Source organism: Salminus brasiliensis, chromosome 1 (assembly GCF_030463535.1).
Source record: "Salminus brasiliensis chromosome 1, fSalBra1.hap2, whole genome shotgun sequence".
NCBI classification, from domain to species: domain Eukaryota; kingdom Metazoa; phylum Chordata; class Actinopteri; order Characiformes; family Bryconidae; genus Salminus; species Salminus brasiliensis.
Genome location: NC_132878.1, coordinates 87,936,487 through 87,962,191, shown reverse-complemented (window position 1 = coordinate 87,962,191; position 25,705 = coordinate 87,936,487). Strand labels below are relative to the sequence as shown.

At 40.2% G+C, this 25,705-nt stretch overlaps 1 protein-coding gene across 1 annotated transcript; it reads right to left on the bottom strand.

The window, feature by feature from the left end:
* Window positions 1-6,519: 6,519 nt before the first annotated feature.
* steap4 (STEAP family member 4) lies at window positions 6,520-21,153 on the bottom strand. Its single transcript, XM_072692261.1, has 5 exons — window positions 20,712-21,153; window positions 19,168-19,619; window positions 16,324-16,851; window positions 14,460-14,624; window positions 6,520-12,226 (listed from the first exon to the last, which is right to left on the bottom strand). The coding sequence occupies exons 2-5, from the start codon at window positions 19,615-19,617 to the stop codon at window positions 11,951-11,953; spliced, it is 1,419 nt and encodes a 472-aa protein (XP_072548362.1). The 5' UTR covers window positions 19,618-19,619; window positions 20,712-21,153; the 3' UTR covers window positions 6,520-11,950.
* Between the last annotated feature and the right edge of the window lie 4,552 nt (window positions 21,154-25,705).

The window sequence follows — 25,705 nt, the reverse complement described above, 5'->3', positions numbered from 1 at the left end:
TTCATTAGAAACACTTACCTTGTCTGTGCACTCATTGGCCACTTTATTAGAAACATTTACCTTGTATCTCCACTCACTGGCCACTTTATTAGAAACACCTACCTTGTGCTTCCACTCCCTGGCCACTTTATTAGAAACACCTACCTTGTCTGTCCACTCACTGGCCACTCTATTAGAAACACCTACCTTGTATGCCCACTCACTGGCCACCTTTTTAGAAACATCTACCTATCTTTTTAGAAACATCTTACTTCCACTCACTGGACCTTAATTAGAAACACTTACCTTGTGCTTCAACTCACTGGCCACTTTGTAAGAAACAGCTCCTTTATAGGTTCACTGTAAGTGTACAGTTAGAGACTGTAGCCCATCTATTGTCATCAATGGTCAGTTTCTGACCACATGATCACTGTCGGCGTGATATTATGTGTGTGATGGACCGTTCTCAGCCCAGCAGCAACACTGACATGGTATCGCTGTGGGTGTGATGATAGCACAAGGGTGTCAGGCACAGCAGTGTTGCTGCAGTTTTCTGTGGTCAGAAGCCGACCATTGATGCAGGACTGGACAATGTTTAAGACAAGGTGTTCATCAGAAGATGAGCTTTCCGCTCTGGCTGTAGACCAGCAAGATGGATCTACAGGGTAAAGGTTTCCTATAAAGTGGCTGGTGAGTGTTTTTCGTGTTCTAGGATTTGGCTTCCATGTTCAGACTCTTTCAACTGAGAGGGAAAATCCAGCTCTAAATGTGACTTATTCATAAATCTCCTTTTACAGCACATCAATTATTCCCTGCAGTGAAGCTCAAAGCTTAGCAAATGTGGGATTTAAATGTTCACAAGTTGTTTTTTAAGGCTGGACAGGCAGCGTTTATTCTAAGTAGCTAAATAAATTGGTTCATTTATGAATCAAAAGGCTTCTTCCAGAGAGGTTGCCTGGAAAACAGTACACAGATACACAGATACTAATATAACACTGTTTTACAAAGATGTACACTGCAACATATGTTACTTCTGGTAGAGCAAATAAGCTAAGACCATGTAGTTGCTGGCCAATGTGTCTTGGTCTCAGGTTGACTTATCTCACCCCTAGGTGTAAATGGTCTTGAGTGATATTAAACTACACCATTATTTTGTTATTGCCTGTGATAGGTGTCACTTCTACGTAAAGTGTAACAATTATTATGTCTTTCAAAATAAATTGTATCTGTTCAGTCTAATAAATATTGAGTGTTAACCCCTTAAACAGCCTATGGCCTGCTGGTGGGCCAAAAGTGTTATTACAAACGTCTGTTACCAAAGAATAGCCCCACCAGTTTGCCCATAGGTCCCTGTAGTTACTGAATAATGTAGTGTAGCATTTGTTTGGAATTAAGACTTTTTGCACACATTATCAGAGCAATGCATTCTGATTCAATGTTTATTGTATAGAATTGAGTCAAATATGAAAAAAAACCCCAAACAAACAAAACAATAAAAGTATAAAAATATATTTGTGGGGCTTTTTGAGGTATGTTGCCTTGAGGCAACATTGTTTAACAATGAACAGAGATGATACAGAGCATCATATTTGCATATTTGCAATATACATAAATATTACTACTCTATTACATTACTGCACATTTGGCCAAAGTTTACATATTAAACACTACTAAAAAGTATTTAACTACTACAAACAAATTACTAACTACTTTTTGCATTTAAACATTATGTAATTTAGTTTTTAAAGTGTTGTTTTAGTTTCTTGCAAACTATCATTTAATGTCACAAACAGCTGTCAGCATGCTGCTAATTATTCAAATTAATGCAGTAATAAAATTCAGTCATTAAAACTGGATCTTATTTTCTAAACAAATTCTACTGACACTATTAGAACACTTGGTGTGTAGACAACCTCATGACAGTATTGAGTGGAATCTTATAGCCACTAATACTGAATTTAATGCAATTTAAGTGTGAAATCAGACATTTTTCTTAAAAAACAAACAATTCTAAATTCAGCCAAATGCTGATGAATGGAGCTGCCTATCTCATAAAGCAATGTAGCAACTGATTAGAGTATCCCATTCAGCAAGCTCAAATGTGATCAGTCATCTCACTCTCTTTCTTTTCCAAGACGTCAGTATATGAAGTTTTTGAACAGCAGTGATTATGTTCAGAATAAGTAGTTTGGGTTTGTACATGACATTCATGACACCCTGTACGTAGGCCCACCTCATCACCATCTTCTCATAATTAACATCAGTTTCATAGACCCTAAAATAGAACCCTGTGGAACTCCACACAATATGTTCAACGGTTCCCAAATATTTCATAGTAGTTTCTGCATTATGATTAATAACAGAATAATAAACATAGGGTTCAAAGTGTGTCCAAAGTTGCTGGTGCAAGTTGTAACAGCATGCGGGTAAAAACTGATCTTAAACCTGGCGGTTCTAGCTTTGATGTTACGGTTCCTCTTCCCGGATGATAGAGGCTGGAACAGAGAGTGGCTGACATTTTTGTCAAATTATGTTCATGGCTATATTAGGGCTATATGTGGCCTGAAAAACATGTCTCTGTTGGGCTGAATTTGGACCAAATCAGACACATCTAAATAAAGCCAATAAAGCCAGCCAGATTTAGTCAAAAAACAAGGTCTATATGATATTTGGTAAAGGATAAAGGTGCACGTATTCGTCACTGTACAGTGTGGACTGTACAGCGAAATGTGTCCTCCGCATTTAACCCATCTGGTAGTGAACACACACTCACACACACACACGTGTTAGAGGCAGTGAGTACACACAGACACACCCAGAGCGGTGGGCAGCCAACTCCAGCGCCCGGGGAGCAGAGAGGGTAAAGGGCCTTGCTCAAGGGCCCAACAGTGGCAGCTTGCCGAGCCCGGGAATCGAACCCACAACCCTGTTATCGATATCCCGGCGCTCTAACCGCTGAGCCACCACTGCTGGTGCTGGTGCTGGGTGGGATGGGGGAAGGGGGTGAGCTGGGTGTAACACCAGTTGTTGGGTGCAGGATTTTGCCATCTTTCTGCAATATCCCACATTAAAAAAAGAAAGTACCTCAAACTACAATGGCTGGATGAGTGGCACCTCACACTTGCTGTTGTCTGTATTAACTCCACTGTTAAACAGTGTTAATTCTAGGCAACAAAACATATTTACGCTATTTAACAAAACATTAAACCCATTTGATTTAAGTTATACTAATGAGCCTTACATTCCAGTATATGTCATTACCCCTGTACAGGGTTGTACAATGAAACACTGTTAGGCTACTTCTCCAGTGCAGTTAGAGAAATAAATTGAAAAAGGACAGTAGTGCAAAGACAACAGACAACACATAAAGAAGGCAGAAGTTAAATTTAGAGTGCAAACTGTAGTTACTATCTATAAACCCTGTACGTAGGCCCACCTGCAGTTCATCACCATCTTCTCATAATTAACATCAGTTTCATAGACCCTAAAATAGAACCCTGTGGAACTCCACACAATATGTTCAACGGTTCCCAAATATTTCATAGTAGTTTCTGCATTATGATTAATAACAGAATAATAAACATAGGGTTCAAAGTGTGTCCAAAGTTGCTGTTGTAACAGCATGCGGGTAAAAACTGATCTTAAACCTGGCGGTTCTAGCTTTGATGTTACGGTTCCTCTTTCCGGATGATAGAGGCTGGAACAGAGAGTGGCTGGGGCATGTGGGGTCTCATCCCCACCTCTGTGATGAGGTTGAAAATACTGGCTATCAGTCTTATTCCACTGCCACTACATGCTCTAACAGTCTGTGATCTGTCTGATAAATCCAAGAACCTCTGCATCTTATTTACACTGCAGCATCTGTAATATGAAACATATGAATCTGAGTTTTTAAAAAGTAGTTAAACTGTGTGTGTGTGTGTGTTGGAAAGGGGGAGGGTTTTGTGTCTCTTTTCTAATGTCATGGCATTTACCCAAATACAATATCCAATAGGGTTCAGAGAGTTTGATAAATTGCAAGGGGCCAGACAAATGCCATGTAGCTGTGCTAAAAATAGCTGTCTAAAGACACGCACCGATTTCCTGGATGAAACAATCAGTCATAGCAACATGGAATTTGACATGTCCTAAGGTGCTCGATAAACATTTGTAATATGCAGTTCAAAGATTGCCACAAAACTGGACCAATCTAATTTAAAATAGCTTCCAAAAATATCAGAATTTAGCTTTGAATTTAAGTTTATGCATAATTCCCTCATCATTCCCACTAAAGCAAAACAGTCATAATAAGAAGTAAGAGCTCAAGCTTTATGTTTTTTGACAGCTGAACTGCAAACATTTAAACCCATTTTTTCAACAATTATTACCAATTTCACTACTGCAGACCCAGACTGGCCATCAGAAGTACTGTGATTTCTCTGTGGTCTGGCCTGTCAGACCCTGTTTTCAATATCAGGATTATATCAGTATCAGGATTATATCTGGATAGGGCCAAGCCAAGCCAAGACTTATTTAAAACAGATACAAGCCAAAACCCCTCCCAGTACAACTGAAACTACGATACTTATCTTATATGAGGTATCTTTGAATTATTAGTCTATTCAAACTAGCTGAGATTTTTCTTGGGTAAATAACAAAGCACTTTTGTAAGTTGCTCTGGATAAGAACGTCTGCTTAATGCCTTAAATGTAAATGTACATGAAACACCAGTAATAATTGCTGTGTAATTTGCATATTCCAGTCCACACAGCATCCAGACGCATATACCCAGTGTAAATGCATGTGGTAAAATCTTATCAGTATAGAATCCAGATACTAGTTATATGAATTGACCAGGTGTAAACGGGGACAAAGAGAGAGCGAGAGAAATAGAAACACAGCAGATAATGAATGAGTGACTGACAGATTGATACAGAGCATCCTGATTGGTCTGACTTTGTGCTCTATAGACCAATCAGTGTTCTCTGTGGGCAGGGATAAAGCCTTTTTTTCAACCTTTCACTGTGCATCAGTTCAGTTCAGTTCTGCTGCTCCACAGCTGTGATTTCCAAAACTATATAAACTATGAAATACACTACCCCACCTATAGGGTCATTGACACTGTTGCAGCAGTGACTTTTCTATTGCCCCTGGTGGTGAAATGACTGCAACAGCATGTTAAGGTCAGTTGCCAGGTTTTTAAAAGCTTTCGAAAAATCCACCGCTTGCAGCCACAGGGCTGTTTATGCAGGTCTGTGGCTCCTAGTTTTATAGCTTTCTGCTTTCATTTATTTATATCGCTGTTTGTAATGTGCGTAAATAAGGCTACAACTGTGTTCACACAGCAACTAATTTTTAATGCCTTCACTGTTATAGAGATTTGTACTTGATTAAACACTTGCTTAGAGCTCTAATTGCTTGGCTGGAAATTTGGTTCAGATAACGGGGTTGGAGGTTGTAGGCCATCCAAATACGTCTCGTTTACCATTTAACTTGTACAGCTAGTGCATTAGTGTCCATATGATGTCATTCATATCTGACGAGTAAATGAACCACTTTTAGTGCCCCCCAGTGCCATTGCAATTCTTTTTTTTACTGGTGTTAATCTGTTGCCAGAGGACTTACGATTGGTGCGTGTCCGCACTGTGCACAGTAAAATAGACCAGCGTGCTGCGTTGTTGTGCTGCTGTGTTTTTTATTGCTGTATAAAATATGTACAAGACTTCCTTTCATTCAGCTGGGATCAGTAAGTGCTTACTTTGGTTTTTCAATCAGAGAAGCAATAAAACGTGACAGATATGTGACTTACACCGACCAGCCAGAACATCGCATTGTGTAGGTTCCTATCATGCCAACAAAACAAGCTCTGCTCCATCAAGGCATGGACTCCAGAATACCTCAGAAGGTATCTGAAAGCTATGGTATCTGGCACCAAGACATTAGCAGCAGACACTGTAAGTTCTGTAAGTTGTGAGGGTGGAGCCTCCATAGAGCAAATCAATGAGCTTTGTTCACCAGTGTCATCAAACCACTTTTAGTAGGTACTGATCACTGCATACCAGGAACACACCTCAAGACCTGCCTGGTGTTTGGGAGCTATTTTGACCCAGCCGTCTAGCTGGGTTAGATCCCTATTCTTCATCATTTTTGCTTGCAAAATGTCACCTTTAAGAACTGACTGTTTACTTGCTATCTAATATGTATGATCAATGTTTACTACTTAAATATACATCTACGACCTGTCAGCTTTAGATCTCTTTCACTTCTTATGGAGTAAATGCAGCAACATGAGGTGTCTTGTTATTAATAGAAAAGCAGATTTAACAGAACAATCTGTGGCCAGTCAGGGAACTGTGGAAAGGGGTTCAAAAGTGCACATAAAGTTAATGAATTAGGTTATTGGAGACTGCTGAAATACTACTGGGAAACAGTGTGCACTTCTTGGAAGGTGCTAATGAATGCTGTGCAAGGAAGTGGTGGAAATGTAAAAGAAAAAAGTGAATGTGAAATGTGGAAAATTGTTTTTTCAGGGGAAATACATTCATAGAATCTCACAAAGCACAAAGTGGTTAATATTTATTTCAGTATTTCAATACTTGGTACAAAGATCAAGTGAAAACAGAACTTTAGATGAAGCCTAGCTGTTTTATTAACCTTCCATAGAAGAATATCGCAGCCTGGGCACATGATTGACATTATGGATGTCAGTCCTTTTCTACGCCACATGAGAGAGACAGAGAGAGAAAGAACAGGGTTCCTCTGAAGAAAAGAAGCAGACTCTGAGGCAGACAGAGCAGGAAGTCGCTGCCCAGCTCCAGATCAATTACATCTAAAGAGAAGGGTCTTCTGAGACCAGCTTGTGAGGAAATAGCTCAGAAACACTGGGACGTACGAAGCCATGTTAAAGTGCTTTTGTACACTGCAGACAAATGTGCCCTACAATCGGTAGCTACTGAAAATCCTACTGGATCTTAGACAGCTAGGAAGGAGTCAAAAGATCAGACAAGCCACTAAATAAAGTCAGCGATTGCTGGTGATAAACAGTATGCTTTAAAACGAAAAGCTAAAAAAAAGCTTCCTAAACTGTCTGAGGAAGTACACTATATGTCCAAAAGTTTGTGGACACCCCTTCTAATGAATGCATTCAGATTATTGATTATTTTCATTCTACTGGATCTTAGACAGCTAGGAAGGAGTCAAAAGATCAGACAAGCCACTAAATAAAGTCAGCGATTGCTGGTTATAAACAGTATGCTTTAAAACGAAAAGCTAAAAAAAAGCTTCCTAAACTGTCTGAGGAAGTATACTATATGTCCAAAAGTTTGTGGACACCCCTTCTAATGAATGCATTCAGATTATTGATTATTTTCATTTTAGGTTGCGCACATTGCTGACACAGATGTCTAGTCTCTGTGGAGAAGTACTGCCAATAGAATAGGACTCTCTGGAGCATTATTCTATGGAAACATTATTCTGTAAGCAGTTGTGAGCCCAGGTGGGTAAAAAGCCCCCCAGCTCTGATGATTTACATTTACATTTACGGCATTTAGCTGACGCTCTTATCCAGAGTGACTTACAAGGTTACTTGTATTACAGAGTTAGGCCAATGTAGTGTTAGGAGTCTTGCACAAGGACTCCTATTGGTGTAGTGCAGCATAGTCACCCACACCGGGAATTGAACCCCAGGTTCCCACATGGCGTGTGTGTGACAGGTAGTGGTGTTATCTGTTGCACCACACCAATGATGATGGTGCTCTCTCCAGCGATTTTGGAGATGAGTTAGAGAGAATGCAATCTGCTATCAAATCCTCACAGCAATGCTCTGACATCTAGTAGAAAGCCTTTTCTGCACAGTAGAGAGTTACTCCAACTTTGAAAGAAACATATAATTCATACATTCTTGAAAAATATTTACATATGTTTACATATCCATGTCTCCTTTTTCTATTGTTTTCCCCTGAAGATTGCTTTTGTGCTTTTGACATTTATGCTGTTTTATTAAACAAAACAGCCATTATCGTAATTTCAGGACCATTATCCAATCTCTCCTTATTCCTTAAACTTGAACATACCTCAGTCTGCCTGTCATACTGTGCCGTTAAGACTGATGCATGCAAATAATCTCTATTATGAATGGTTGCTCTCTATTTTGCCCCATTTAAAAAGCAGCCCGAGCCGAAACACTTATAGCTTCAGAATGAAATGGGCGGAGCTAATGTGATGTAGGCTGATATGTAAATGTACTGGTTGTTATGACATCATGCGAACAGTGGCTTCAAAACAGGCTTGTATTTCTATAATATGAGCCCTTAAAAGGGGGCTCATATAAATCTCATTTAGAAAATGTTTCTTTAAGGAATATTATGCTAACAAGGTTCTTTAGGGAACCAAAAGTGGTTCTTTTGACTTCATTCAGAAGTAACTATGTATGGCTTTGTTCAGTCAAGTGTTTATATATTTACATTTACATTTACATTTATGGCATTTAGCAGACGCTCTTATCCAGAGCGACTTACAAAGTGCTTTGCTATTTACCCAAGAAAAGCCTTAGCTAGTTAGAATAGACTAATAATTCAAAAGATACCTCTAAGCTTAGACATTACTAAACACAATACAATAAGGCGACCATAGAACTATTCGTCCAAGTACTCTCTGAAGAGGTGGGTCTTCAGTTTGCGTTTGAAGACAGTGAGCGTCTCGGGCCGTTCGGACACCCAGGGGCAGTTTGTTCCACCACTTTGGTGCCAGGACAGAAAAAAGCCTGGACGCTTGTCTTCCGCGGATTTTGAGGGATGGCGGGTCGAGGCGAGCCGTACTTGAAGCTCGAAGGGCTCTTGGTGCGGATCGGCTTTTGACCATTGCCATCAGGTATGGAGGGGCAGGTCCGTTCTTGGCTTTGTAGGCCAGAGTCAGGGTTTTAAATCTGATGCGGGCAGCTACAGGAAGTCAGTGGAGAGAACGCAGCAGTGGAGTGACATGGCTAAATTTTGGGACATTGAAGACGACCCGTGCCGCTGCATTCTGGATGAGTTGCAGGGGCCTGATGGTGCGCAGAGGGAGACCAGTCAGTAGAGAGTTGCAGTAGTCAAGTCTGGAAGTGACGAGAGACTGAACGAGCACCTGGGTGGCCTCTCTAGAGAGGAAGGGTCGAATTCTCCGGATGTGCATATCAAAAAGGTTGAAGTCTACATGAGTTATTTATTGCCAGTATTGTATTAATTACATTACTGCTTTGAACAAAAAGTGACCTGGGTGCTCTGCTACACACTCCAGACCACCAGTTCAGTTCAGCATACAGTAAATGTCAAAGGTGGGCAGTAACTAGTTCAATTTACTCAGCTCCATGTGCTTAAAAAAAAACTTTTACCTACAGTATGATGTTTCCAAGGCCATGGTGTGATATGTGCATCCTGCTCTCTGATTCCTGGCCATGGAGGGTTTTCAGCAATACCACAACACAAACCAAAGATCGACAGATGCTCATGCAGTTACAGTTGTGCCACTTTAGATCTGTAAAGGCATGTACATTTCTGTGTCCAGAAAATAAAGAAAAGGGGTATTTTTATGTGGAATATGTCCAGAGTCTAGAAGCTGTCTAACTCTGATAATCAGAGGATCATATATCCCAGCAAAACCTATGGTCAGGAGTGTCCAAGTGTAAATTCTAACCTGAAAGTTAAAAGGTGAAAGTACATGTAGCTGAGTAAACGCAACTAGTTGCTGCCCACCTCCAACATTTACTCTACTGCTTCGGACCATGCCTTCAGCATAGGATGATTCGGAAGAAGACTGTAAGAGAGGGGGGAGAACCCAGAGGAATTTTGGGCTGGAGTTGTGGTGGCAAGTCCCCAGCCGGATAGGTGAAGTTAGGAATGAGAGATAACAGGGCTATGTGATACATTAAATTTACTGTTTTTTTTTTCAATATCTTGAGTTATCAAATTCATCATCACAACATAACAAGGGTCATTTCATTATATATTTTATTTTCATTGTGTTCGCAAAAGGGGCCTAGCAGTTTTCTAATCTAGCAATTATATGAAACAATGGTCAGAAATCAGCATTTGTGTGTGTGTGTGTGTGTGTGTGTGTGTGCTTATCCATCAATTATTGCTGTGCTCTCTGTGCTGTAGGAGTGTACAGTCTGCTTTCAGCTCTTAGCATTAATAATGTAACACCGCCCTGACACTGAAATCTTAACAGCGCGCTTGCACACTTGCACGCAGAGTATTGTTCCTGTTGTTTTGATTCAGTGCATTCAAACTGATTGAGTTCTCTATTCAGGAGAAAAAGTGTGCCTCTGTGGGCCGTTTAGCCGTTGGCTACTCTTAACATCTATATCAGTAGCTGGTTTATACTGTATGTCAACAGACTTTAATGTGAGGAGCTGTGTTGGTCAGTAACACTGGTGGAGAAGTAAGGAGCTGAGCTCAGTAGTGCAGTGTTGTGTATTCTCAGATCTACAGCATGTACTCAAAGCTGTGGAGATGAGTTTTCAAGTGGATACACGCCTAAACATGGTCAGATAAACTACAGTCCAGTCCAGTTTCAGTCCTACCCAAAATACTAATGTACTAATTAACCCTTTAAAGCTTGAATCTTCAAATAATTACTATAAAATTTGAATTCTTTAAATCTGACCTTCTGAACTATATATTTTAATATTACAATGAATATATTATATTTTGTAACAATTTTGTATCATATTTAATATCTGGATTTTATTTTGCTCATAGCATTTTTAAAAACAAACTAAAAACACACAGCACACAGAATTGTCCTTATGGTCTGAGTGTCTTAATATTTTTTACTTAGAAATAATAAACTTTGCAGGTATTTTTCTGGTGCATGCAGTGGTTATTTTCCTATTTATGTAATTTACTATTATCAATGTAATTAATTATTTAATTATTTATTATTTTAATTATTAATTATTATTATTTAATTACAGTAATTACTTATGTAATTACCACACTGGTGTTGAAGAGGTCTCAAAACCTCAAATATGCATCAAATATGATACACTTGGGTTAAAGGGTTAATAAGATATGAGTTACAGCTGGGAAAACACAACAACAGGCTAGGTAGTGGTGTTGCATTTGAAATTATTCTGTTATCCTGGGAAAACCAAAATTGTTATGTTGTGATGATGACATAACTCGAGATCCTGAGAAAACACCTAAAATGAATGTGTCATCACAGAGAAACTGAGGACAATATATATATGTACATTTAGGAGATCCTTCAAAGAGAGAGGAATACCTACAAATCTGTCTGGTCTATAGCTCCAATGCTGATAGAATATGCTGATATGCTGGATGTGTTAAAAATGTTATGAAGGTTATTCATACTTTAAAAGGCCAATATTCTACTTTCTGCCTATTTTCCCTGAGATCCACTTAAGACATTTGTGCCATAAGCAGTCATAATGCTTTTTTATATTACCATTGTCCACCCTCTCATTATTAATTAAGCTGAATAGGTGGATGTACTACATGTAAATGTATAATTGTGACATACAGAAACAGTGAGTTAAAAACAGCTGTTTATGCAGCTGTGTAATCATATATATGCTGTATGGACTGGGATGTGAACCACGTTTAAATGTACGTGTGCTATTTTCTAACAATTTTATGATTAAAAAGTGAGTAAATTGTGTTTTCCATAACACTGGTCCCTTAAATATGTTGTTTACACTTTATTTACAAAAACATTTCTTTAAAGAACTATCCATCGAACAGTTCTTTTAAAGGGTGAGAGTTATGTACTGGATACTGGCTAGAGAAGTTTCAGTCTTCCGTTTTTGGAATGGACGCTTGTTCTTCGCTCCTGCTCAAGTTTGTTTTTGCTAAGCTACTTTCACTTTTACTTAAGCCACTTTTTCACTGCAGAAACAATACTTTTACTAAAGCATGGGTTTGGGCTGCTCTATCCACCCCGGGCAGTTAGTGAAGACCTTTGAGAGAACACACTGTGAACACACTTTAGTCCTTTACAGAATGAGCGGCTGACTGCTCTTCGCCTCCTTGCCTGGCGTGCCACCTTTGACTGGTCTCTCCCAGCCCTGGCGTATGCGGGTGATGGTACGGTCCATGCAGGGAGTGATCAAGACGAGTTTCAGGACCAGAACCACGCAGGGGACCACCAGGGCCAGCATAAAGCTTGGCGGGGTCCACCACTTGTAAGCTGAGGGTTGCAGGAACTTGTCCCAGCCGTAGAGGAGTGTGTGAGCTGTGCACAACAGCAGGGTCAGATGACCTAGTTTAGACTGTGAGAAGAGAAGGTGTGGATGAGCTTTAGGGATATATGATAATGCTGATGTCATTGAATGAGACTGAACACCAGTTAGTGTGCCATAGTGCACAAACAAAAATAACATAGCACTTTTTAAGTTCTGCTTTATTTAAACAACCTGGTGATGCATGGTGTTTAAAGTAGGAACTATCAGATTCAGGTTATGAGGAGCCTGGCCACTCTTTATTCCTTCCATTATACCAAAACATGACTCCAGAATGTTTAAGGGCACCTCCAAGTCCACAGTAAATGTGGGTAAATTGAGCTATATGGCAAAAAAACTAAAAAATTAAGTGGGTATCCTTTCTCTTTCCCAAACACAAATAAATTAACTTAATAAGTCATTTTGGAGCATTTCAATTGGTCCATTTATTATGGCATTTTATCATGACACAAAGTAAAGAACAACTATCTGATTTACATTATGTGCAAATCAGCAAAATTGGAGATACAAGGTTTTTGCAAAACAGCAACCATACAGTATACAGCAGTAGCAGTTCGTGTCATTATTCACCCAAACCATAGATATAGTTTTGTTTGTTATATAGTTTAGTGCCAATCAGATGTAAGATAACATTAGCAAAACATGAAAGGCGTGTTTTCTGAATGTAGAAGTTGAGTTAATTTTATCTTCATTTTGTAATTTATCATTCTTAGCCACCAAGACAAATTAGCAACTATTTAGAGTTTGTCTAAACTTATTTAATTGATGTTAAACATGTCAATTTGTATGGACTGTCATAATGAGAGCTGAGTATTTATCGTCAGTCTACCACTGTATGGCAATGATTGGGATCCAAGCACTATGTGTCACTGTTGACCCAGTAGCACACAAATGATGGACAATGGTTTTGGAATGGCCTTATTTGCAATAGAAATGGGGTCTCTGCATTAAATTCAGAAAGCCTCAGCAGGGGAAAGAGCCTTTTTTTATAAAGCCCCCCAACTCTGGAATAACCTTCCAGATAATGTTCGGGACTTCAATCTTTAAATCTAAGCTGAAAACTCATCTGTGTAATTTAGCTTTTGGTAATTAAGTTTTCTTCTTAGATAAAGGATGTAGGTCCAGGGGTTCACTGACATAGGGAATTGTAGTATACTGAGATGCTGGAGCTGTTGTCTTGCTGCTTGCACGAGACCCATGTCTGTGTTACCTTCTGGCTCCTTACTTTTAACTAGGCTGTTATAGTCAGACCTGCCGTCGTCAGAAACACTCTGATACTGCTCAAAATTCTCTGCTCAGTTAGTTCTGCATTCAGAACTAACTCTGTCTCTTTGCCTTCTCCGAGTAAATGGTCACCCAGCCCAACCTGCTGGAAGACTGACCACTGGGGTCCCCTCTACCTGCGTCAGACTGGCTGTCACCCTCCAGTCTGACCACAAGGCTCCCCCCACCACCCATGCCAGACCAGCTTCACACCCTCCTACCACTGCTACCTGCCTAATGGCCATGTTAAAACCTAAGTGGACTCTTAACTATCTGCCACTATTAATATTACCACTATTAACTATCATTACTATCATTACTCTGACCATCACTGCCTTGAATATATTAAGTTATACTACACCATGATTATTAAATTATGATTAAGAATATGTTGCACACCTGAGCAGTAAAACAGTCTTGGTGGTTTGGTGACTTTTATCAATAATGTATACATAGTTCTGACCAGAGGAGGATGGGTCGGGTCCCCCGTGTGAGTCTTGGTTTCTCCCAAGGTTTCTTCCTCCAGCTCTGAGGGAGTGTATCCTTGCCACTGTTACCTTTGGCTTACTCACTTAGGTTTTCATGTCTTTTTATGTTGTTGATTTCTTTCTAATTACTGATTGTGTAAAGCTGATTTATGACAACAACAATTGTTAAAGGCTATACAATTTGCTATACACATAAAAATGGATATTTGTATTTCAGCAATTTTGCCCCTTTTTAAGCTCTCTGGGTGGACCAGAACTCTTTAAAATGGTTCATTCTATTAACAATGCTTGGTGTGTTTGGTGACTGAACCTTTTTTATGATTGACTAAAATGACTAAAACTAATCAATATGACATGATGGAAAACATGCTACATCAATACATCATGTAATATTATGTGAAAATACTTAAATGTCTTACTAGATGTTTGTATACAGAATCTCATTATAACTACCATATGTGATTCTTTTGTAGTCTTGATGTAAAACATTCATAGAGTGTTGGGTTTAATACCTGAACACAGCTGAATTCTCTCCAGTTGAGTGAGTTGCTGACAGATGGAAGAGATGTAATTCCCAGTAAAACAAACAATGCAAATCCAAGCATTCCCGTGGCCAGGTAGGAGTCTGAGCGCCAGGCCATAACGTTGTCAAATTCGTAGGTTTTGTTCTCCTTAATCTAGAACAGAGACATGTATTAAGTTAACATGTTCAAACTGTAGCATCTGACAGTCAACTTAAGAAGCAGTGCACATGCGCTGTGTGAGAGAAAATATTAAATTCGATTATATTTAACCTTGAACCCTAATCAACTGTGTCTTTATCGACCATCAAAACAAAATGTGACCTCAGTAAGTTAAAAATAAATAATTTATCTTCAGAACGCTGCCAGAGTTTGAATGCTTGGTACTTTCCATGCCCACCACCGGAGTGACTCTACATTGTGGCTAGGATATTTCCCAGACCCACTAATGGAGTGAGCCTGCAATGCAGCTGGGACATTTCTTAGGACATCTGCTGGAGTGAATCTACACTAGGGCTGGAATATTACTCAGGCCTGCTGCTAGAATATCTTTGCATCATGCCCTGGGTGCTTTTCAGGCACGCTGCTGGAAAGAGCCTACAATGCGGCCAGGACATTTCCCAGGTCTGCTGCCGGAGTGACTCTACAACATGGCTTTCTAAACGTAATGGTTGGCTTTTTTGTTGATTGCTTCTTGTTGCTGATGTGGAGTATCCATGGGTTTGAGAAATGTGCTCTGTATAATAATATTATTTATATAATTATTGATATTATTTATATACAAGAGGGGCTGGTCATTTTAGATTCTATAAGGATTAGCATGCATGTTCAACATATTGAATTGCCATGAGTAAAGAGTTTTCCTAACATATGCTGTTGTTCAAACTGTACTGTTCATACTGATGCTTAATCAACAAGACGTTTGCTGAAATTGATAAATTTGTAAACATGGGGATATATTGGTCTGACTCCAGAAATCCTTTGGACTGGTTATACAAGTTGTTACTTTACTGCTTGGTCCGAGTACCAGCTATGTTTTATCCTGTGTATCTCATCATTTTTCCATCATAGCTGCATAATTATTTTGCTTCTTTTTTATTATTTATTTAACTGAGTCACATTTATATTGGGCCATATATTATTAAACTGTCTGCTGAGTTGCTGCATGAATCTTAGTTTGGAGTGATGGCACACTGGTTTGATTTATCATGCCCGCTTCTGGGTCAATCCCTGTAGTGTGCATACTTGAGCGGAAGGACAAGTCTTGGGCTTTGCGACTTGATTTCATGCCATCTATATGCTGCAGTAATCAGCCTGTAAAGAGCCTCTATAGTAACACTGGAATTCAATTTCTTGCCACAATCATTTTGATTGTCCTGCAACTATCTTGGAAGAAGAGACACAGCGAGTAACTATTATGAAAATGCTAAACTGGAAATAAAACTATCGTCATGGCATCACAGAATACTTGAGTCTTGCAAATGATACATTCATCATTTTGTTTTGATTAACACCGTCTAAACACACTTTCTAAAGAACTATTTCCTTGCAGTGTTTTGTTTTAGCATGCTGTACCCCTGGTAGCTTAAAGCTAATGTTCCTGATCTAGCAAATGAAGGACTTGTATGCAGCCAGAAAGGACTTGTAAACTGACTTATAAAGATTTAAAAGGACTGAAGCAGGTGGGACATATTATGGTTAAAATTATCGTCAGGGTTGAAGACCACTGACCTAAATCACAAATCTGGTCCTGGGCACCCAGTGCTTGGCAAAGTTTAAGGTATTCTTTGCCCCAGCACACCTGAATCAGCTTATGAAGGGTCTGATAAGTGAACTGCAAAACTGAATCACTCACCATTGTGGAAGTGAAGGTAAACCTGCGATGGAATACATAATATCTGATGGGGATGGCGAAGGTGTAGAGCACGTGCAAGAAAGCAAAGGCAAGAGCTAACAATCCCAGCTGCTTCCTGCACAGCATCCATCTGTCTAGCCAATTGGGAAAGCGGCGGTATTTGGTTCCATTGTAGAGCTGCAGGAAGGCCGCCATGATGCCTGGCAAGTAGCACAGAGCCAACATCACCAAGGCCACTATTGGGAACGCCTTATTGGCCAGGGAGACCATGATTCGGAAGGAGATGTCCTTCTTCTCAGTGACACCTTTGTAGACTACGTCCCGGATGAGAACGTAGACGAAGAACACCGCAAGCAGACCAATGGCGATGCGGAAAGGGAGTCTCCACATGGGGAAGAGCTGAAGGGGGATGTCCTCCAACTCAGAAGCTGCTCTCAGAGATCCTCTGTCCAGGGCAGTAAGCCCAAGGCTGTGGGCGATGTCCACCACTGACTGCTTAGCATCAGCATGGTCACCACAGATTAGTACCTGAAAAGGGTAAGATATAAAAACATCATACTGGGCAAAGGTATTACACACTTTGGCCCATTATTCAAAACTACAACTACTACTATCTTGACAATAAGAGATCCCATTACAACAGATGCAGGAAAACACAATGAATACAGTAAAAGTAAAAAATCTTCAAAATCTTATTTTGAAGAAAGTAGTTGAGATCTTGTGAGCTAGTTTGAAGATCAAAGTTTGGTCCTAGGTTTATCCTGGACGCCTCATCACCTGTTCCATCTCCAGCTATATATATATATATTACATTTAATGAAGTCCAGGCTGGACTGGCTATTGGAAAGATGTGAAATTCACATCTATATATATATACACACACACACAAGTGGCCACTTCAGATGAGGACAAAAAACCTTCTTGCCTGATTGTGTCAATACATAGACTGTAAAATTCTGATGATAACAAAACTGATCTGCCACAATACATGGCCACCAGGTGAATTTCACATCTTTCCAATAGCCAGTCCAGCCTGGACTTCATTAAATGTGGCTGGGGGGCAACTGGAACTAGTCGAGAGCCACGGGTGAACTACAGTTTTATAAAGATGCAAAAGTTTAAATAAAAGTACCAGCATGGTGTAACACAACCTGCTGATGCAGATACTCTTTAGGTTCAGGTTCAGGTACTGTTTTAATACAATCGCAGTTCACCACTGAGGAAGTGAGGGTACATCTGAAGATGACCGGCAGGGGTGAGATTAGTTACTTTGCCCTGTGGGTAAACATTATGCTTGTTCATGTGTGCCTTTCTCAGTGCTAACCTAACATACTCAGTCACTCACAGGGGAAGGTCATAATTGCTTGCCTGGGTTTAGACTCCATGAACCAGATTCCCTGAATCCCTGCTGCAGAGTAAGACTTTTTCACAGCATTGGCCTCATTTCACAGATAATAAGCAGTAACAATGGAGACACACACACACACCCACACCCACATCTGCACGCACATCCATGTTGCCCTGCCATTGCCAGTGTCTAACTTTGTTGTAGTCTGGGTTCCATGCTGTGCTTCCTGCTTTCTGGCTGGGGTGATGAGATGGTACTTGAAGCATGAAGTCTGAACCTTTTTCCACAGCTTTTCTGACAGCTGAGAACAAAACTAGTGCATCGCACTCATATCTCTTGAGGTGCAACGCCGTTCTGATGTGTTTCGAACATGCATCCCTGTCTGCTGAAGCTAATTTAACATGTATGACAGTGTGCTGGAGGTTCGGAGCGCGTCCATTAATATGGCAGTAGACAATGCTAGAGGAAATTCTAGTGTTGGCCTGTGTGTTGTGTTTCAGATCATCTGGGGAGAGCTGGCTACAGCCTGGAGGCACAAGGGTTCGATTAATTATTACAAAGGTCCGGAGGATTTTTGTTGGAAGATCAATTCCTTTACTTTGCACTTTGTTCTATGAATGGCTAAAAGAGTGTCTGGCTAGATTACAGATTAGGACAGTGATTCAGTGATGTGTAGGTGCTTCTGAATTTGTTTAGACTGATAAACTGCATTATGATATCACTACTGGATCCATATTATTAGTAATAATCTATCTATTACTTGTAAGCAATAGATACATTTATATGGTCTTACTACCTTAAACTATAGGTGCACTCAGGGGTCTAAGAGAGATTTGGATTTTGGGGGGCCAAAATTAACCACCAAAACACAACCTCAGCAGCAGCCAATCAGTCATGATGACATGTTAATAAGTCCATGCACAGAAATGACCAATGGTCAGTAGATGGTTTAGTGCAAAAATAGGCCGAAAATCTTCTAATAGATTCTAATAAAAGAAGCAGAAGTGCTGTTTGGTTGAATACAACAAGAGATTCAACAAGCAATGAAATAACTCAACAACAAAGTTGGCGCACTAGAGCAAAGCTGGTCAACCAGCTTAACTAGCTTGTATACCAGCATAGTGTATGTTTTAGTTTGACTAGCTGGTCTACAAGCATGACCACCTAAACAAGCTGGTTGGTTTGAGGCAGTTGGATTATTTTTCTGGGTTATTACTGTGCTGGCTAGTTTTTGGATGGTTACTGTATAGTCCATCCACTGAGTTATCGACTATGCCACTTTAACAATCCAGTCAATGGGTTGATTGTCATCATTAATTAACAGCACCTGAGCAAGTCAGCTGAAAAAATGACCAGCACTCAAGGGAGCTGACTGCAACAGAATTGGTTCAAATTCATTGCATGCACTTGTCTGCAGCCAGAGTTGTTTTCATGAAAACACTGTTTTGAATGCCACCTTTGAATGTTGGTATGTAGATTGACCTGCATGTTCCTACCTGTCTGTTGGCGTCCAGCCCTCCAGACTGCAGAGCCCAGGCAGAGATGGTGTTGAAGGCTTTGACCACTATTGCCCCTGGTACTAGCGTGCTGAGGTACTCGGCATTGGATTGTGGATACTGACCCCTCCTCAGGTTGTTACTGATATCCACCAGGACTTTCCCTTCCAGAGCCGAGGCAAGTGAGGTCAGAAAGTCGTACTGCTCTCGATGGATGGCCACAAAGATAACCCTGGCTGTCTGAGCCGCCTGCTCATGCGTCATGACCTTGGCACCCTTGGGCAGCAAAGCCGAGTTTTTGGGGTCTCTGGATCCGTAGACAACTTCATACCCCGCCTGCAGCAAGCGAAGGCCCAAGGAGCGGCCAAAGTCACCCGTGCCGAAGATACACACCACACCTTGCGTACCCAAGCTGCTCATCGCAGTCATGGCAACGGAGTCTGGCTTCATATCTACATGTAAATAGAAAATATTATAGTGCATTTATTATACATTGATCTGAAGCATGAGATCTAACTGCATTAATTTCAGAATGTTCAGAATTCAGAATTTCAATTAAAGGAAACTTTTTCAAAAATTCAAATGTAAACAAAATACACTGTGTAAATCACACCCAACCAGGTGTACCTTAGCATATAACTGGGACTTTAGCCCCAGATAAGTATTTTTGTCATACATTTTAAAATAAAAATAGTCCAATATATGTCTTAGAATCAAATCAGAATTTTCTTAAAATTAAATTTTCCTAACTTTCAAAATGTTTGAATTTCCAAATCAATGAACTGGGCTGGATTCTGACCGGGTCATTCTTGTTAAGCCGCTTCAGACCATATCCAGAAACATATGAACTGGAGCTCTATACTTTTAAAGCTATATACTTTTAAGGTTTCATTACCTTTTCTAATTATTATATTAGGAAAAAGTTCCTAATAATTACGAAGACAATGTTTCACTTGTAAACTCTAAGAAAATGAAAATGGTCAAAAATGAAAACTTTTTGACAAAAATAAAAGCTTCAACGAATCTCGATGTGTTGCAGAAATGAGATAAAATAGCAAAATATTTTAGCTTGAAAAATATGACCTGTATGTTAATTAGCTGTAAAATACTTAGTTTGACGACAGCATACAGATTATAAAAAAAAAAAAATTATCAAAGATTTATCTTCAGATCCTGTGTTGCGGTTATGGGAATTTGGTCACAAAAAAGCTAAAATGTAAAACATTTCAAATCAGATTGATTTCTCAATATTCAGGCAGAAATGTGATCTGTGAATACTGTGCATGACCACTTCAGTCACAGTGTTTTCAGAAGTTTGCAATGTCTCCTGATGAGAGGAGAAGAAGAGACTTCAAAGCTCATGTGTCAAGACCTCAAGTCCTCAGAACAGAAAAGGCAGCTTATCTCTGCAGAGCTGTCTCCTGGAAAGACTCCAGTGTGACCTGCATGCTTGAGTCATTTCGAAGCTAAAAACTTATTTTACTTATCTTGAAGTAACTGACAATTCATTTAGACTTTTTTTTTTTAAATTAAATATTACTTACATGCAAAGCAGTGCAATCTTGCAAGTGCTCAGTTTCAAAGAAGGTGCTCCAAGTTGTCTTTGTCAGCACCCGTTAATTCTTCAGCTTGCAAAACTCCAGATGTCTTTATTATGAAATGATTGCTTTGTCTTCTTACTGCAGAATCAGTGATTCATAGGTATTGGGAACTTGCGCTCATTTCCCTCTGTAACTCCCAGCAGTGTAGTTTGCAAAGCTGTTGTTTTTCCTCCACTCTTGTTCATGCAGTGTATCCAAAATGGGTAAGTTCCCCCACTCACGGCTGTGCAGCAGAATCCCCCAACCTTCTGAAGTGATTTCCTCAGCACTGTACTCCACAGCAGTGTAATGCCTTAAAAAACCTTGGGGCTGACTGAAGACTCTTTCCCGCCCCAAATATGTGTGTGTCTGTGCCTGTGTGTGTGTGTGTCTGTGCCTGTGTGTGTGCTTGTGAGCATATGTTCGTTGTATTCTTGTTGCTTCACTTACTTTAAAGGAGGTGGGATTAGGGGCGGGTTCAGGCACAAGGGTAAGTCCATGGCTGCTGTCCAATGTGGGAAATTCCGGATCTTTGGAAAGTGGTGGCCTTGAGATTTTGTGTGTGTGTGTGTGTGTGTGTTTATTTGTTTTTCTACATTTTTCAAGATGAAAAATTCAAGATGATTTATTTCCTTCATTCCTGCTAAAACCTTTAGTAAAACTATATATTTAAGCCCATCTTTGTGATATGTCCAAATGTTTGTGGACATCCCTTCTAACAAATGCACTCAGCTACTTTAAGTTCCACCCATTGCTGACACAGATGTGTAAATACATACGCACACATGGGCTAGAGGGGTATAAAGCCCCCCTAGAACTGAGGTGTGGAGCAGTGCAACTGTGGAATTCTCTGGAATGATGGTGCTCCATCCAATAGTTTCGGGATGAGTTGGGGAGATGGGAATGAGGTTGACGATCATCCAAGATCCTGATCAAATCCTCACAGCAATGCCTCAAAATCTAGTAGAAAGCCTACCCTGGACAATAGAGACAGTTACCCCTACAGAAGCTCTTTTTTGAATCCCCTAGATATCAGAAGAAACAGTGAATAAGCAGGCGTTCCAATATGTTTGTCAGTGTAGTTTACATATATACATGTGCAGACATTGTATAAAAACAAGTGCCTGTGTGTGGTGTGGGGAGGAACTCTGTGCCAGTACAGAGTGTGTATGCTTTGCTCTGTTTCCTCCTGTTCCTTCCTGTTGCTTAACGTTGTAACTGTACTGGGAGTGAAATTATGCAACAGTGGAATGTCGGCAGCACTGAAGCCTGCCAAATATTAAAGCGCGTCATAAACATGCAGCTGAGGCAACTTTCTTTTTGCTCTCAACTCAGTCAGTCATGACATTTTAAACAGATTATATTATGTACACATTCTTAATCCCTTAAGCTGAGCAGTTAGTGGAATTAATTTGGGAGAAGAGTCTTCATGTAACAAATAAATTACAAATTCAGAACAGAAACACAAACACACTTCATGTTCTCAGAATCTGGTAAAGAAAAAGGCAATTGCATATACAGTATATACATACAGTGCTGCTAGAATGTTTCTGAACTCTTTACAGGTTTTTATTTCGCCTAAATTTGACCTGAAGTGTCATTCGATCTTCATCTATTCTCTAAAATTAGATACAGATACTTTTTTTAACAAGTGACACACAGACATATAGGCTTTACGTAAGGCAGATGATTCAGCACCACTGTTACTCCCCCAAGGAGTAGTCGTCCAGCACAAATGACTGCAAGGGTACATTGAGTAATGTTACAGGACATCACAAAGAACCCCTGAGTAAAACCTATGGACCTACAGGTCTCCCCTACATTGTGTAATATCCATAAGTAAATGTCCATAAGTCCACTAGCAGGGAAGTACTAAACAAGCACAGAGTGCATGAAGGAAGCCACTACAGTAGAACACTGCTGCCCATCCATTTGCTCAAGACCACCTGAATACAGTGGAACCAGACTGGAAGGATGTTCTGTGGACAGATGAATCCAAAATAGACCATTTTGGCTCAAATTAAAACGTTCCTACATAAGAACCCCATCTCAACTGTCAAGCATGGTGATGGGGGTATCATGGTTTGAGGCTGCCATTACTGGTAGACCTATGAATTCTGAATTGTTCTAGCAAATTCTACAGGAAAATATATGAAAAACATGTATCTCTCTTTTTGTCCATTTTTCTACATGGTTTGAACCCTGTAGGTGTTCTGTACACTGTGTAAATAATACTGGATCAATAGACCAATAGAAATGCTCCGAATGACTTCCAAATAACATATATGAATATATAAGAATATATATAGTGGAGCAAGCGGCCTTTTAGCTTTTATTTAAGGGTATTTAAATCCAAACTGGTTGAATGCTGTGATAACCATGTTCACATCAGCAGCAGCTTGAAAGCAATTCAAAAATTAAATGACTGTCTTTGGTTAATGGTTGTTATTGGGCCTTTTTTCCTTTAATTGCGCCATTAGTGAGTAAAATGCATGCTTGGTTGAACTGAGGCTAGGTGACTGACTTGGCCATTGCAGAACGTTCCACTGCCTTGCCTTAAAAATCCCTTGTGTTGCATTCGCAGTATGATTTGGGTGACTGTCCGACTGCAGTGTAAAATGTTCTGAAGAATAGTTGCACAAGAGCAGATAATACAGCCCTACAGACCAAAGCAACAAGCCATGAGAGTTTGTCATTACTGGGATTTTATCAAGTAGAAGGGCGCAAAGCAGAGTGAATATGTAAATAATATTCACAATAAGCGTTCCTCCACCAGTCAGAGTGAACTCTACTAGCTCAGCAGTACTAGCTAACAGGAACAGTTAGACACTATTGACCTCAAAAGTGTCTGTTTGGAAATGCTGCAGCTAACTGACTGACTGGATTTAAAACAGTGAGGCATTAATGTGGAATTCAGATGTTGTGAGGTAGTCATAGGTGTGTGTATATCATGTGTTTTGCAATAGGTTCGGACGGGGCTCAGCCAATCAGATTTTAGGAACTATCAGTAACTATCCGTTATATAATAGAGACATTATCCCGTCACTTCTTTCTTCAGTCACATCAATAAACACAGATTCCACTGGCAGCCATTAGACTACCTCCATCACTCATCAGGGTTTCCTGTTTTATAGGCTTACTAGTGGTTTATATCTTGCGGTAAAGCTTATTTATTTACTGTAGTAGAGTCTTCTCGTTCTTGCAGGTGGGCGGAGGGTGTTTTCTTAATCTGGCCAAAGGTTTTTTTCTTAACCAAGGAAAGAATTCTTCTGTCTTTCACCACTGTTGTTTTGTGGTCTTCTGGGCCTTGTGATGTTTCTGAGCTCACACATTTGTTCTTATTACTAAGAATGATGGGTTGGAACAAACCCCCCCCCCCCCAAAAACACTTGTAACAAAGTATTGGGACACCTGCTCATTCATTGTTTCTTTTTTGTGTGAATATATTTATAGGGTTAGGGGCCATGCTCAAGGGCCCAACAGTGGCAGCTTGCTGAGCCCGGGTATCAAACCTACAACCCACCCATCATCAATAGCCTGGTAATCCAACCACTATGCCAAGAGAGTGTATCCTGCTTTTGTTGAAGTAACTGTCTCTACTGTCCAGGGAAGGCATTCTACTAGATTCTGGAGCATTGCTATGAGGATTTGATTGTATTCAGTGGCAAGAGTGTTAGTGAGGTGAAGATGTCAGATAATCAACACCCCACCTCATCCTGTGGAGAAGATTGCAAGAAAAGGATCATGTGACAAAAAGACGAATATGTGACAGGCTATTAAAGACAAAACAATGGATGACGTCATTCACCTGCCAGACGAGGGCAAAACCGAGGTTGTGCTCATTGTAAAAACATTGTGTGTGTCAAAACCGCAGATGCTGTGTGAACAGGCTTATCCAACCCCACAAAATGTGGGTCACAGGAGCACCAACACGATGATAAATGAAATATGGAACACGGCAGCCCTTTCATCTCCTGCTGAAATCCAGCACCCACTGCAGGCCTCAGCTGGCCTGGACAACAACCACTACTGTCGTCATCCGTGACCGCAGAATAAAGGCTGTGCATTCATTGATAATTGAGCACTTAAGATAATATTAGCTCTCCCTACAAAGAACCTTCACACATGCTATTCAGAGGCTTTCCAAGGCATTATGTGGCTTCTTTGCAAATACCAGCACACGTCTTAGATTGTGCGGGGAATCTATTCAGGTAGGTGAGCATGTAATAGTAGGCTGAATCAACCTTATGTCATCCACACCTATAATTACAACTGTCTGTGTCTGCCCACACTGCACCATCACTAATGCGTACCTCATGATTAGGTGAGTTTGGGTGTCCCGCTACTAGCCGTTACTGTGTATGTGCTGCATATATTCGACCCGCTGACAATGAAATCACACCCGCAATCTTTCTTGGAGTCAAACAGGCAAAACAACCGTCTGGAAAAACAACACTGAACTGACATGTCCAATAAAATGCCACAGCGCTATTGATCTTTACGAGTCTGGTTTTCATATCAAAACTCATTATGCACACAGTTGCCGAGACACGGCCGAACCAGGCGTAACAGTGACATTTCAAGACTGTTATTAAGAAGTGACACTGAGACGCTATATAAATAATATTGACTGAGCCATCATATGTAAATGACAGAAGTAATTTTGCTGCTGGCTTTTAGTTTCTTTACAAACTTTTTTGCAGGCTTTGCAGGCTTTGTTTCCATAGTTACTCTACACATCTAAATGTTTGTGGACACCCCTTGTAATGAATGCATTCACCTACTTTAAGTTGCACTCATTGCTGACGCAGGTGTGAAAATGCACACACATGCACAGCTTGTTTAGTTCCTGTAGAGAAGTACTGCCAAAAGACAGTCAAGGACACTCTGGAGCTGATATACATGAACCTATTGGCACCATGCCTAATGCCAGGCATGGGCTAGAGGGGTGCAAAGAC